The sequence below is a fragment of the Rhamphochromis sp. 'chilingali' genome (genome assembly GCF_963969265.1).
Source record: "Rhamphochromis sp. 'chilingali' genome assembly, chromosome: 3".
NCBI classification, from domain to species: Eukaryota; Metazoa; Chordata; class Actinopteri; order Cichliformes; family Cichlidae; genus Rhamphochromis; species Rhamphochromis sp. 'chilingali'.
In genome coordinates this window covers 2218084-2234208 of record NC_137931.1, presented here as the reverse complement: position 1 = coordinate 2234208, position 16125 = coordinate 2218084, and the positions used below count along the sequence as shown (strand labels likewise).

Below are 16125 nucleotides of genomic sequence, written 5' to 3'. Positions count from 1 at the left end.
GTGGAAGAAAACTGATAACATAGCATTTGGTTTTTACTTGCTGGTTATAAACAGCCTCATTTCTAAACTCTTTAGTTTGCTGAATGCACGAAAATGCATTTCCCCACTCCTCTCTGCTCTTATCACAGCTCTCCTTTCTCTGCTTTCCCATCTCCAGCTTTTGCAAACTTAACCACAAATTTAGTAAAAAAAAGATGCATTGAGCTGAACTTCATGTTTTTAAATTAAAGTATTTCACATAGACTAGAGAATATCAACCTGCTAATTCTCAGGAGTGACTTATTAGCATCCCTAAACTAACATTTTGGTACAACAGCACTGTGAGTCAACGTTCAATGCCAAGTTATTTACCGGGATTGGCTGAAGGACATGACATCACAAGTCCTTCCTCGTCTCTCTTCCTCTCTCGCGCTCCTTCTTTACAGGCTGTGAGAGAACGAACGTGCGGTGCGCGCGAGAACGAGAACCCTGTGGCTGAAGCTGAGCGGGCACGTTTTGGATTTGCGATCAATGAGCGAAGCCTGGGATATGGATAGGTGTTAAGTCTATAACAGCTGTTAATTTATTTTTGTCGCCGTTATTATTATTATTATTATTATTATTATTATTATTATTATTATTATTATTATTATTATTATTATTATTATTATTATTAGAAAACGCATCCAGGGAGGGAAACTACACTATGAAAACTGGTTAAAGAGAAAACACCACACAAGCAGGAGGAACATAATGTGAACTGTGAGTGTGCTTGACGGAAACATCATCTACGCAAGGGTGACAGTGGGTAGAAAACTTGGAGAAAGAAAAACAACGTGGACGAGAGCAAAAAGAGAAAAGGAGGGAGAGAAAAGTCTCGTCTTGGCTGTTGTCGGTTCAGCGCCATGAATCATGAGTAACGACAGTAACGGAGTTGGAGGGCTTCAGCCTCTCTGGAACATCAATGGTGAGTGGTTTTTGGGAATATTTTTCTGCTTTGCCAATAAGCTTTGAGTATGTTCACTTGCGTGTGATGTTAAATGACTTACAGGACAAAAACTATACAGGTCTTCCATATAAATGTCATCAGTTGTGCAGTCCATTGACTTGTAAAGAAATATTGTCACAGCGGTTTATGCCTTCCTGAAAAGGTGGGTGAAGTGAGTTTAAGGACGTCTTGGGCGTAATTTAAATGGATTTTATACAGATACGAAAAAGCCGACAGCAGCCTTGTTTAAACAGCCAGACCCGCTAAATTATTCTCAGTTTTATTTATACAGCGCCAAATGACAACAGGGCGCTTTATATGGTAAGGCATATAACAATAACACAGTCCTTTGGTAAATGTAAAGAAAATACGTATCAGAAATACAAGTCAGTGAATTAATGTGCAATGACAAGTATGTTTTTTTGATTTATGAAGGAACAAAAATGAAAACATTTTAATAATTAATATAACATCGCAAAATTCCACGACTAACATACACACACTGTTAAGGATGGACACACTGTGCGACTGAACTGCAGTAAATAAATAAGAGCTGTATTTATGCTTTCATATTTTTCTATTATCAGTAATATGCCCACTCAACTAATAAAATATGCTTTGATCAGCAGGTAAGTGATTTAATATTCACATGAACATCCTTGGGGGGGAGGTTAGATTTAATGAAATGCTGTTATCAGGTTCATATCCATAAGCACTCTTTCCTGAGTGCTTATGCTGCTATATATTATATTATATGTACAGAACAGCATTTCAAATGCAAAAAGAGTTCCAATATAAATATAATAAGACAATTGACAGCTTTTAGTTCCTGATAAAAACATCAGGGGGTCGATGTAACAACCCCTCTCCTCACCATTTATTCCTGTTTATCCCATCAACTTCCCCCCCATCAGTAAGTTATCTGATCTTCTCCTTCTTTTTGCTTCTCATATCTTCTCTCTTTCCCGATCTGTCCTATTTACACTGTACAGAGGGGGGAGTCTTTGTTCTGCTTATATGCATGTACATTGTATTTGACATGTAGATAAAACTAACTAGAATATGTCTGTGTGTGTGTACATGTAGCCATGCACAAAGGTGGCTGTGGCTCATATAACAGAAGCAGGTTATCTGTTAATTGCAGGGTTGGCTGTTTGCTTCCTGGCATCTCCTAGTGCCAGTTGCCCTTGAGCAAGATACTAAAGCCCAGGTTGCTGGTGACTGCAAACATTTTGTGTAAAATAAAGTGCTTTTATGACCTACTTAAGGTTCTATGTAAGCAGAGACAGTGTGCGTAAACTGGAGAAAAATCTTTGTGTTTTTCAGCAGTGGTACAGAATGTTTATTGCTTTGATGTGTCTACTGCTTAAGCGATTAACAAAGAAAGCTTTTGTTTTTATGCATTTGTAGTTATATGAATTAGTGTGAAAAGACCTTTGTTATTCTGATAGGTTATTATGCAGTGAGGGAAAACGTTACCAGTGTTACAATTCACAACATCTTCAGATACACCGTAGAAAACACAAAGTCTTACCTCCTTAGGTAAAGCTGAGTACTGCTACATATTGACAAGCATGCGTGCAAAACAAAAACTGAATAAATACAGTGTGGTCTTTTCACACCACTGTGTTTATTGTTTGCACCCTTCCTGATTTCCTATTTATTTGTATATTTTGAAATATATTTATATATTTCAGACCAACAAACAAATGTAAATATTAGACAAATATGACACAAGTAAACACAAAATGCAGTTTCTAAAAGGTGTTTATGATCAGGGGGAAAACAACCCACATGGCCCTGTGTGAAAAAGTGATTGCCCCCTAAACCTAATAAGTAGTTGGGCCACCCTTAGCAGCAACAGCCACAGTGATGTAACCGGCAATGAGTTCTTTACAACACGGTGGAGGGATAAGTCAGATTCAGGTCAGGACTAGGAAACTCCAACAGGTGGACCCCAAAACGTTGATTCTGTTCATGTGGACGTAGCGTTTTCAGTGGGAGAAACATTTCGTCTCTTCATCAGTCTCAGCTGACTGCAGGTTTCCCCAACCAAGTCACTGAGTAACAAAATGTTTCTCCCACTGAAACGCTACTTTTTGTGATTTCCTCACCTGGATGATCGACCATGCATCAAGACATTCAGAGGTGGTGGTGTTGGTGTAGATCATTGTCCTGCTGCAGAACCCAAATGCATTTCAACTGATGGCTGAACATCCTCCTTCAGGATGTTTTGGGAGGCAGCAGAATTCATGTTTCCCTTTACCACAAAAACTCTTCCAGGTCCTGACGTGGCAAAACAGCCCCCGGCCATCACACTACAACCACCATCTTTTAATGTTGCTGAAATGCTGTTAGAGTTATGCCAGATGTAATGGGACTCAACCTTCCAGAAAGTTCAGCTTTTGTCTCACCAGTCTATAGAATATTTCCCCAAAACTCTTGGGGATCATCGAGATGGTTTTTTTGCAAATGTGAGACCTTTGTGTCCTTTTTGGTCAGCAATGGTTTTCTCTTTAAGCTGTTCCATAGTAGCCATTTTACCCCGTCTCTCTCTTATTGTTGAATCGTGAATTCTGACCTTTACTGAGACATGTGAAGCCTGCAGTTCTTTAATGTTGTTCTTGGGTTCTTTTGTGACCTCCATAAGTCATCGTTGTGCTCGTAGATAGGGCTGCTCGATTATGGCAAAAATGATAATCACGATTATTTTCACTGAAATTGAGATCTCGATTATTTGACGATATTTATTTAACCCTTTAAGACCTACTATAGAACCAAGTCCGCCAGAGCTTATATTATATTTTTACATGTTGTAGTGCCATTTGTGGGAGCATTTCAAGTTGCTATACAACTGTTATAGCCCATATTTTAATAATATGTATGCATTAAGTCCATAGTAACTACATTAATTGCAAAAAAGTGCAATAAACTACAAAAAAATAGAAAATCGTTTTTGGTTTTTTACATGTATTTCTACTTGGAGAAATTTAAGAGGCTTATCCCTCAAAACTTTAAATACAAAAAAGTTGCAAAAAATAGTTTACAACAACAGGAAATTTATTTTGAGTGTCTTCATAGTTTTATTTTGGAGATACACAAATTTTTATATACTGCAGGAAAAACGAAAACAATCCTATGATGCAAATTTGCAAAGAAAACAGCAGGTGCATCAAAATAAACTATTTCCAGCAGTGCAATCTGAGTTCTAAGCATCCCAGAAACTATTCAGAAAAGTCAAACATGACCAGTATAGGCTTTTAAGGCCTACAAGTAAAAAAAAACACGACATTTTCCGCGAAAATGACATCACTTCCGGTTTCGGGCAGGAAATGGCGGACATGTGATAGTTAGCGGTGAGTCTGTTTCAATGTGCGAAGTGTTACGAACAGCTGATCGGATCGGCAAAGCGTGTTTCTGGAATATTATGTTTTTGTTCCTGCAAGCGCTTTTTATGCAGTTTATGTGGAAGGAAACCGTGACCGAGGACAAGCTGATGGCATCAGATGTAAGTTTCATATGCAAAACAAAATATTGCGCTAGCTTACACGGTTCAGGTTCTACAGGGATTTAAAAATAGTTACACAAAACAGTGTGCTGCTCTGACCGGCTTTAAAGGGATAACAATAACAATGTATTGAATAATGACTTTAAAAAATAATATAAAATAGTGTGCAACACCACTGAAGTTTTTTTTTTTTTTTTTTCTTACCTCTTTTCAACCAACGGCAGTCACTCTCCTCTCTAAATAACTTCTGCTTAGCTTTCCGAGCTTCCCTCGGGTCCTCTTAATCAGCGGTCTCAACCTTTTTTGCGCCACGGACGGTTTATGCCCGACAATATTTTCACGGACTGGCCTTTAAGGTGTCGCGGATAAATGAGGGAGGGGCTAATAATCGGCTCAGTCATTTTTAATGATCGTTGAAAGCCCAGATCGTAATCGTGATTAAAATTCGATTAATTGAGCAGCCCTACTCGTAGAGTTATTTTTGGTTGGCTGGTCGCTCCTGGGAAGGTTCACCACTGTTCCATGTTTTCGCCATTTGTGGATAATGGCTCTCACTGCTTCATTTTGTCAGACTGGTTCTATTTAAGGGATTTCTTGATTCAACAGGTCTGCCAGTAGTCAGGCCTGAGTGTGTTTAGTGAAACTGAAATGCTTAAACTTAAAAATGCATTTTGTATTTACTTAGATGATCTCTGTCTAATATTAAAACGTGTTTGATGATCTGAAACATGTAGATTTGATAAATATGGAAAACACTAGGAAATCAGGAAGGGGCAACACTTTTCACATATATTATGTAACATGTATTATGTAAATACATGTTACATAATAAAATATGTTGAAATAAAAAAAAAAAAACCCAAAACCCCCAAACAAAACTTATGTGAGACAATAAGTGTAATGTGTGCTTTTGGGAAATTACCTGAAATATGAGCATGCTTTGTGGCAATGCCCTGCCTGACGTTGGGGGTTCTTAGCCACACACAGCAGTGACAGAAGAAGTCTGATTACTAACTGCCTTAGTAATCAAGCTAAAATGACATTTCTTTAGCAAATAAAGCTGAGGCCTTGAGGCAACTGTGAGAAGCTAAAGAAATAGAAACAACTCAGATTTAGTATCCTGTATAATCAGGTAAAAGAAAACACAATTTGTGATAAATGAAAGCAGTAAAATGTACTTTTGAAGAACTAAACGTTAGTGTGAAAACACCCTTTATAGTAATGTAATGTAATAAATGATCTGAAAATACAGGCCTTTGAAATAGAACCACAACAGCAACCCCACATTTCCATGAGATTTCCATCAGTGATGGGGGGCATTTAAAAGTTGATGTGTACTGTTAGCCGACGCGTATGGATCAGTAATTAAGGTTTGACTCTCATCCTCGACTGGAGCAGCTGATGGGTGTCATCAGGACGCTACAGCACAGAGCGAACACCATCCCCACAGACACAGCAGCCAGAAAATCCCATCAAACAGGCCCTGAGTAAATGTGGTTATCTAAGCTGAATGTTTGTCAAAGCTGGGAAGAAAGGTCCAGGTGATCCAGGAGAGAAGAAGGACAACTGCTGCAGTCAGCTGAGACCGAAGAAGTCACCTGGATGATGAAACGTTTCTCCCGCTGAAGACGCCACGTCCAGATGAACAGAATCGAGTTTATGGGAAGAAATATACCAGTAATCTAAGATCTGTAATTCCACATGAGAAGCTAGATAAGCTTATGCTGTACACGATCTTAATAAATGTGTCCGAGGCACTTTTCTCCTCCTGTAGTGAATCAGCATCAAAGCTTTCTTTACATATTACACAATTTTGATATTTAATTACCCCGAGCAGTGATTTTTACTTTAACTCGATCCCTTGTTTTGTTGTTCTTTTCATTTGTGTATTTATTTCAATATATTGGGTTTTTTTATGAAGATCATATTGTCTAAAATGTCATAGCATGTACTTCCAAATTTATTCTTGGGTATAAAAGATTGATCTCATCTCCTAAAACTGGTCGGTGAGCAGTGATACTTATCCTTTGACTAAACAATACAAACTAACTGAGAAAAGATGCTTCTAGGCCTACTAGATCATTGCTAATGTTTATGTGAGAAGCTCTCTAAAAATTGGAATGTGGGAAGATTTATCATTCATAAAAGCTGAAATCACTCTACTTCTATTAAATTAGTTTACCAGCGTTATCTACCAGAGCTGGAAGTGAGTGTGGGGAAATGAACCTACTGTAGGGGATATGGCACTGAATAGAATTATAACGCACCACATGAATAACAATAAATGTAATTATATGTAAAGGATATATTATTATTTTTATGATGAAATGCAGCAATATGCAGAATTATACCACTTAACCAGTCTAAACAGCTTACAGCAACTCATAGTCAGTTTAATGAATATAATAAAATACTTTAGGAGGGAATTCAACACAAACAGAAGTAAGAAGAGGCCACATTGATTGACAGAAATGAAAATTATCAGCCTAGAGAGGACTGAATTCAACGACACCCCAAATAATGAAGTGAAGAATGATGAGGCAAGCTCATTCATTTTGAATTTCCTCGCAGCAATTCAAAATGCTACATTTAGACATTCATACCAACTACTCAGTAGTTTGCAACGTACTTGTATGCATGCCCAGTCGGGGCATTCTCCTAATGAGACAATCAGTTGTGCAGTTGTGTACTGGGGGTCTCCCAGATCTGGACCAGGGCATCATTGAGCTCCTGGATCATCTGAGTTGTAAGCTGGGGGGGGGGGGTCAGATGGACTGAAACATGTCCCAAAGCTGTTCTATTGGATTTAGGTGAGGCTAGTGTGGGGGGCCGGTCAGTGGTATCAATTCCTTCATCCTCCAGGTATTATTATGCATCTTGGACATACTGTGAGACCCCATGCTGGTGCAGCTTGTCCTGGGTTCCCCTAGTCAGGGTGCCGTTGCCTAGCCTATAGTTTTGTACGTCCCTCCATGGATGTGCCTCCCCAGACCATCACTGACCAAACCAGTCATACTGAATATGTTAGATGGTTAATGATTTTCCATTGCTGTCTAGCTCTCCTACAATCTCTTCGATGCTCTTGAGACGTTACTGGGAGACACAGCAACCTTGGGCCAGTGGCATGTGTTGATGTGCCATCCTGGAGGAGATGGCACATCAACACTCATCCAACTGACTTCTTCAGTCTCAGCTGACTGCAGGTTTCCTCAACTTTACAAACAGTACATTTGCACAATGACAAACAGCCCACTGAATGAACAATGGACTTTCTCCCACTGAAAATGCTACATCCAGATGAACAGAATCAATATTTTTGGAAATTACATACCTGGATGACTGAGCATGCATCAAGACACAGTCAAAAAAGATGTATTTTTGTGAATGTATAAATATTTTAGCAAATTTTAGCAAATTACATGTAGAAAATACTTGCAGAATTTCTACTCTCTCAGTCATGAGACCTGCTTTTGTCTTTTATTTTGCCCCGTACATCTTGTCTCACCTTGTCCACCCACCAGATGTCCTCAGTTTTCCATTGTTTTCCATTCACCTGTCTGCACACACCCTCCTTACCTGCTCATTTTGAGTCCCATTGATGTTGAGATAGACATCAAAATTAAACGGCCCAGGTACAAACTTTATCCCGGCATTATACAACAATCATACCTGTGTTTCCTTTGTTTGGTCCCTAGATTTCAAATTCCTTTCCTGCTTGTGTAGCAAGCAACCTAAATGCTTATAGTTGCATTTAAAAACAGAATGTAGCAATCTGCACGGCTGGGTCCTCTGCATTCAGTTCCTTCTCTTTGCTTTCCTGTTACTATCTCTTGAGTTTTGCTTAAATTTCTCTAATCCAAGAGGAGAAAATGTACATACACATCAAAAATCAGTCATCCTCTCACAGATTTAGAGTGGTTCTGAGTGGTGTCCAAGTGTAGCAGGATCTTGCCTCCATTTAGAGCATGTGATTAAACCAATTAAGACTGAAAATGTAACAGAACAGTAGAACATTTCTCTCTCTTTTTCTTCCTCTTTCTTGACAAAATGTTCAAGGGTTTCTAGAAAGTTGACACATTTGTAAACCTGAAAGCCTTTGGCTCTTGGTCTTGCTGACCACAAAGCATCAGTACTGTAAAGAGGAACAAAATTAGTGTGATATCCTGTGATCACATTGGCATTAGACTGTTAAACTACACTACTGGTGGAGTAATAGCCATCTGATGAGTCCATACCCTGTTCTCAGTTGTTATTCTTAAATCAGTCACTTGAGGAGGATTTCCAATGAGCTTCTTTTCAGGAAAATGTTCACAAAATTCAAAAGTACATATTACTTGTGACTTTTCTTAAAAGTAATGCAGTTCATTATGTACTACTTGCCAAAGAAAGGAATTTATTACTCTATTTATTAAATTACTTTTTCATTGTTTCATAATATGACAAAATTACCAATTAACAGTATAAACGTTGGTTTACAGTCGCGCACACTGAAACAAATCCCTACACAAGGACAATATTTCTTTTAGGTTTTACATATGAACACAAACTCAGCAACACAAACCAAAACTGAAAACCAGCCCAGATAGACTAATAGACCAACACCACGGTGATTCTTACAACACTGCAAGCTTGACTGCTCATTGCTGCCTTAATACCTGTTGAGTATGGCTGCTGGGCTTGGGTTGGCATGCACTCAGCTTTCATATATCACTCTGGGTTCTTGGCTAGCTTTGTGGTAGCAAAGCTATCTGTGCAGAAGCTGTATAAGTAGCACGCTGAAGTTTCTGTCATGGACACAGTTTCCACCCTACCATCATGCTCTTGTCCTTTTGTGATATAATAAAAGTAATTTCCGTATCTCCACTTCTCAAAAGCTGTAGACCACTCTGCTATTTTCCTCCTCCTGCTAGTGTGCCAAAAAGCCATTGCCTGTCAAAAAGTCATTTACAATGTTTCTCGGTGTAAAAACAAAAGTCACATAGAGATATATATATAGCATTTATGGAGGGTAAGTCCAGCATCCTGAGATTGTACGCCAAGTGAAAGGAAGGAGGTCGAGGACCAGTGAGTGTCAGATCCACTGTCCAGGATAAGACAACAAGCATTCATGAGCCAGATGGACAACTGATCATGTGCTTAGTCAATACATCTGGCAGCAGAAACCCGAGAAAGAAGAGGAACAAAGAGAGGAACTATTGGGAGGAACAGGCTCCTGCACAGGACCACCATCAGATAGAAGAAATGGCTGACATCAAGAATCCTACCAGTGACTGGACAAACCTGGAGACAGACCTGAGCTAAGATCCTGGGGGACTTCCAGATACAAAGAGACAAACTGGTGATGGACAAGCAGAAGAAGACGGCCGTAGTGATAGATGTGGCTATACCAACATCAAGGAAATGAACACAAGAAGCCAGAGAAATACCGAGGGCTGAGAGAGGAGCTCGAGAAGATCTGTTTGACAGATTATAGGCCAAGAAGTAATTTACAATTCCATCCATCCTCTTCCGCTTATCCTTCTCAGGGTCGCGGGGGGCATGAGCCTATTACAGCTGTCGTAGGGCGAGAGGCAGCGTACACCCTGGACAGGCCGCCAGTCGGTCACAGGGCCAACACACAGACACAGACACGCATTCGCACTCACATTCACACCTGTGGGCAATTTAGAGTTTCCACACTAACCCTACTGTCACTGCATGACATTACTGATATTACTTCAAGTATTTATGATAAATAAGTACTGGAACTATTTATTTATTTTGTCAGATTGTGAACAGCAGCTACACCACTTCTGTTTTGTAATGGCCTACTTTTTACAGGCTTTTGATTATACAATGTTGCATCAGGCTGTGCATTTGTGTCTGAATGAGTGTTTTTTTAACTGCAGATATTATTACTGGTACATTCCCAGTAAGCTGCTATCAAAATGAGTGATAGTGGAATTAGAGGACAGGGTTTTGGCATCAAGCCGATGAGGATGTGTGCAAGGGGCCCAGAACAGTGCTTCAGATTTACTAATATGTAATAGCTGCTTAATCTTGCCTTCTTTTTCTGTTTAAATTTAAAACTATTTGTTAATATGTAATATGTGTTGATGTTGTGTAATGTACAGTACTTTACACATAGTATGGCAGCTCATTGAAACAGTAATGATATGGCAGGAAGTGATAATGCCATGAATCTTTTTTACTGTTTTTTGTTTACTAAGCCTCTTTGTTACCTGACATGTCTTCTACAAAGACAAACACATTCTAATAAGATTAAATGTTTTCCAGATTGGAGACGTCTGAACATCAGTTGGTGTAAAATAATGTGTAGTACATAATTATGTAGGAGAGGCAATTAATGCACTGATAGAGACAGAACAAAGAGCCTTTTTCTCAGTAACCAGAACTGGATCAGACCGTATCTACATCCTGGATGGGATGCAGATAACACCAGTTTCAGTAGGAGTGTGTCTGTGTAAAAGCCCTTTGTATTTGACAAAATCAAACAACACTCATTCCATTATGTTCCATTACAACTTGGGATTGAGAGTACTGATGTTGATCACAAAATAAAGATTTTAAAAGCATTAATTTTATTCTGGTATGATTGCCGTGGCAAATTATGGTTTAAATGGAAGAACAATACTTACAGGAAGGTTTCTCTTCATTCTTCTAGTCATCATAACCAGCTAAACCTTTGTAATGCTAATAAATTCATCTAGTGTCAGATATTGTAACCACGACATGAGTATTGGTCAATGTGGTTTTTAAAAAAGTAAAAACAGCATCAGATGTGACTAAATGTAATTAAGAAAAAAAGAAGGAGAAATAAACGACAATGCTCTGAGCATCATGTTTGATCTGCTGATTTTCCAATAAACACAGTCATGTTTTGGCTTATGAAATGTTATCATAGCTGTTTAGAAATGCTGCATTAGATAACATGCAGTGGTCATTTATTTACAATGGTGACATCTACTCGTGAGCTCCCGCAGCTTTCCAGCTGCCTTGTCTCCAGTTAGCTCCCCTCTCCAGTCCTATTAAAATAGGGAGGGTGTGATTAGTAAATTGCTCCCAGCTGCCCTGCCAGCCTCCCTGGCAGACCCAAAGTTATAAAACAGCTGAATCAGAGGACAGGTTTCTGAGAGTTAACAGCTTGTGTGATAGTCACCGACCCTGGATCCACCCTTGTACAGAGTAAGAGGCACCCTGAACCAAAGTGGCTACCACAGCATTCTGCAGCACCATGCAGAACCTACAGCAAGATAATGACCCAAAACATCAGTCCAAGCTGTGCCAGAACTACCTCAGGAAAAAGAACAAGATGGTGAGCTTGAAAACATGGAGTCCAGCACAGCCTCCAGACTTAAATCCCATCGGATGAACTGTCAGAAGAGCAAGGCAACCTACAAGGTCCACATTTATGGGAACTTCTGCAACAGACATGGGAGAATATTTGATTTCTATTGTAGAATAGTGTGTGTTCAACTGTTATATCTGCCCAAGGTGGCTTTTATATGTCTTTTATATGTCATTTTCTGATGTCCAGTTTTGGTCCACTGAAGGGGTTGTTCTGTAACATCCACTGAGTGATTAGTGTTGACTTGTCCAAATGTCTTTAGTATTTTAGACGTCGTTTTTATACTGCTTCTATGGGCTCTGTAGTCCCAAGTTTCCAGAGGGTGGACATGTTTTCTATAGGTTACCAGTTAATTTTTCTGTACTGTTGTTTACACCTTTATAACTGTATGATTCTCCAGTAATCATCTGAGACTGGGGCAATCAAATGATCTGGAGCCGATAGCACGTCCTCCATGTGTGAAGGAGTGCAGAGTAGTCAGCGGACATCTCCAAGATGTCTTGATGCAAAAATAATAGTGAACAGCTGCACGGTGGATTTTTGAGCATGTCCCCAGCTTCTCACAGGCAGTTTACAAATGTGTGTGTCGGCACAGACTTGCAAGCATATAATGCAGTTCATACATACACGCTTGCCCATAATTGCGTACTTTCCGTCGCAACTTCTCTCAGTCCAGCTACTGATCATAGCCATATTCACTTCGTCTTACAATCATGAGCTCTTCACAATTAAACAGGATACTTGTAAAAATAAACTATATATATCATGCAAATGGTCTTTTAAACTTACTAAATACATACATACAACAAATTTTAATAAATAAAAATGTTTGATATTTTTAAATAAAACAATATTACATTTAGAATTCATGTAAATTTCCTACACCTGTCATAGACGTCCACATGACATCCACAGAATTACCCAGTTCAATGTTCAAATGTTGCACATCACATGGATGTCCAAGTTTGGTCAATGTTGGACATTCAAATTGTGGACCTAGTGTGGACATCGATTTCCAGAATTGGTCATGGACCAAAGGAGCCAATATAGACATAATCTGAGCATCTGTCCAACATCCAGTGTTTAGTGGGTTATATTTATGTTTAGTTTAGTACGTTATGTAGTGGCCTATTTTTAAAAAAGCAGGAAATTATTATACACATACCTCAAAATCTGACATAATGACATCACTCAAGTAAATGTACTTTAGTTCTGTACTTGAGTTTTACTACATCAGTAGAATGCTTTCAGTCAAGTGATGGAGAGTTGAATGTGATTGCAGAAATCCTTGTTGGTTCTTGTACTGGAGTCTGAAGTCAGTCCAACAACAGATTCTGGGAAACAAACAGAAGTTAAGATAAGAACTTTAGTTTTATGTTTGATTGATGTCAAAACAACAAAATGAGTTTTTATGGCTAAACAAATAAAGATTCACTAGACAGAATTAAATTCAATGTGAACTTATTTTATTTTTAAATTGCTGATTTATACAATATTAGTTCAGTGCGAAGCTCAATTAAATTGTTATTTTTAAGGCATTAAATTAAATGAATAATTCATTAGTTTGTCCATAATAATCTGATCCATTTAAGATAAGATAAGATAAGATAAGATAAGATAACTCTTTATTGTCATTGCACAATCATACATAGTACAGTAGTACAATGAAATTGGAAAAACTGTCCTATGTCGGCACTACATATAACACAACACGACATGATATGACACATCACAACGTAACAAACAACACAACACAGTATATTAACTTAGTATAAAAAAGAAGAATAAGTGTATGTGTATTGCACACTGTTATTATTGCACATTAATTATTATTGCACCTTGTTATAAATATAAATATTATTGTTATCGTTTTAAACATTGTTACCTCCCCCTAAAAAGTCCAGGGAGGTATCCAGTCAGGTCAGCTATTTACATTGATCAGGGCTATTGCCCTGTTGTAAAAGCTGTCCTTGAGTCTATTTGTTCGGGACCTCAGCAGCCTGAACCTCCTGCCAGACGGCAGCAGCTTAAACACCCGGTGTCCTGGGTGTGTGCAGTCCCATAGGATGCTGCGTGCCCTCTTGAGACAGCGAGTGCTGTACAGGTCCTTCAGGGAGGGAAGAGGATGTCCAATGATTTTTTGGGCCATGTTGATGACCCTCTGGAGTGCCTTTCTGTGTGCTGTGGTGCAGCTGGAGAACCACACACCGATGCAATATGTCAGCACACTTTCAATGGAGCAGCGGTAGAAGACGGTCAGCAGCTCCTTCTTCAGGTCATTTAGATTTCTTAAAGCTTTCTTCTTCTCAGGGACAGTAGTGGAGGCAGAGTAAGACCCAAATGCAGGACTCAGGAACAAAGGATAAACTAAAAAGTAGCTCTATTGTTACAGTGAAGTAAAGTAAATACATAATACAAAATAACTCTGACCAGGCAAAAACTAGGAATGCACAAAAACTCCCAAGAAACACATGAGACATACAGCAAGTGGGAGAAAGTAGCAAAAAGCAGGGAAATTTGAGACAGTAATTGTCTTGATGCATGATCAATCATCCAGGTAAGTAAACCCCAAAATGTTTCGGTTCATCTGCATGTAGCATTTTCACAACATTGTGATTGCAGTCATTCCCCAACTCTGTGAATGGCACTGATCAATGGCTATTAATCAGTGCCATCGATCAATGATAAAGTGTTAGAACAGAATCAGCTCTTTGGTGTGAGACAATAATTGAGTTAAGTTTGGAGATTGGAAACACAAGGGAACACAGATGATGGGATGGGGGACCATCACAGTAAAATGGGACGTAACAGGTCAGGATGAACTTGACAGAACAAAGCAAGGACCTGATGCTGATGACAAAACACAATGAAAAAGAACTAACATAATCACACAAGAAACCATAAACTAGAAATGCAGATAACATAACTCAGAGGCACTATGAAATACTAAGCTCAAGACTAAACAATATGAAACTATAACTTAAATAACTTCATATATCAAGAAGAAAGGCTCATGAGTCCATAACAAAAACTCAAAACCACGAGTCAAAGACCCAGACACTATGACACCTCTGTAGCAGATAGGTGGTTTTACATGTGTTTCCCCCAGCCTCCACACACTAGGTCATATTTGGATGGAACTACTGTTGAGAAATATAGCATGTATAACGATTTTTTTGTTTTTTGAAATGTCTTTTAAAAGCAAAAACACACTCTGGGAGAGGGGCCGAGTTTAGCAGTTATTAATGATGACACACAAATCTTTCTTTATTGTCCCTGTCAGTACTCTCGCTGCAGCATTTGGATCAACTGAAGGCTTTTAAAGGAAATGTGAGAGCATCCTGATAACAATGAATTAGAGTACTCCAAGGTGTAATAAATGCATTCGTTCAGTGTCACTTTACCAATATTACACATGTGAAAAAAGGCTGTCCTACATGTTTGTTTAATTAGCACTTTGGAGACTATATCTGCTTTAAAGGCACATGTGTTTGACTTATACCAGGGAGTCAACCATCTGTGATTTGCCACAGTACAGCCACAGTGTCCAGCTTTGTTTGTAGTGACTATGCAACATTATTAACAAGATAGTACACATCTGTGTGCGTAAAGTTTAAGTGGCTGCTCGGCATTGTTTTGGCACATGACAACAGTAGATGAATTATTTCCTTAAACTTAGAGCCCTTTCAGAAAGACATCTACTGTAATGACATCAATTATCCAGTTCTGTGTAGTCTAAATGTTATTAAGAAATGATTAGACAAAAGAAGGTTTTTGTGAAATACTGTTAAATGCTCAGTGTCTTATGCCACATGTCAAAACAAGACCTAGCGTATGATTAATCCAAGGAGTCGCCTCCTTTCCATTTTAATAAAAGACAGTTGAGTCTAATTGTTTTCAGCATTTCAGTCGTTATTCTAGATGAATGTTAAATTTTTTATTTATTTATTTAACCTTTATTTAACCAGGAATGTCCCGTTGAGATCAAAAACCTCTTTTTCAAAATCACATTCAAATTCAAATTTTATTTGTCACACACACAACCATACAGAGTGTGACATGAGGTGAAATGCTGATTGCTGTGCAATGCCCGACCATTAAATGACAGTAAGAATTGACGGTAGGATTTAAAGATTTACAGATTACTACAAAAATTTACAGATTTTAACTTAGAAATTTACAGTAAAAAATGTTCAAATAACAGTTTACGTAAGAAATTATTAATAAAAAGAAATTATAAATCATAAGAAGTGTGCAAAAAGAAAAACCAGAGTGCGTGTGGTGATGTGATGTGTGTGAAAG

At 38.5% G+C, this 16125-nt stretch overlaps 1 protein-coding gene across 1 annotated transcript in view; it reads left to right on the top strand.

Annotated features, from left to right (window-relative positions):
* Nucleotides 1-891: 891 nt before the first annotated feature.
* The window catches only part of LOC308393465 (muscarinic acetylcholine receptor M4-like), a gene marked incomplete at its 5' end in the record, with an annotated part of 49428 nt that continues 34194 nt past the window's right edge, over nucleotides 892-16125 (top strand). The window contains one exon of the mRNA XM_080877237.1: nucleotides 892-946. Coding sequence (XP_080733363.1) covers nucleotides 892-946 — 55 coding nt within the window. The remainder of the gene's footprint in view (nucleotides 947-16125) is intronic.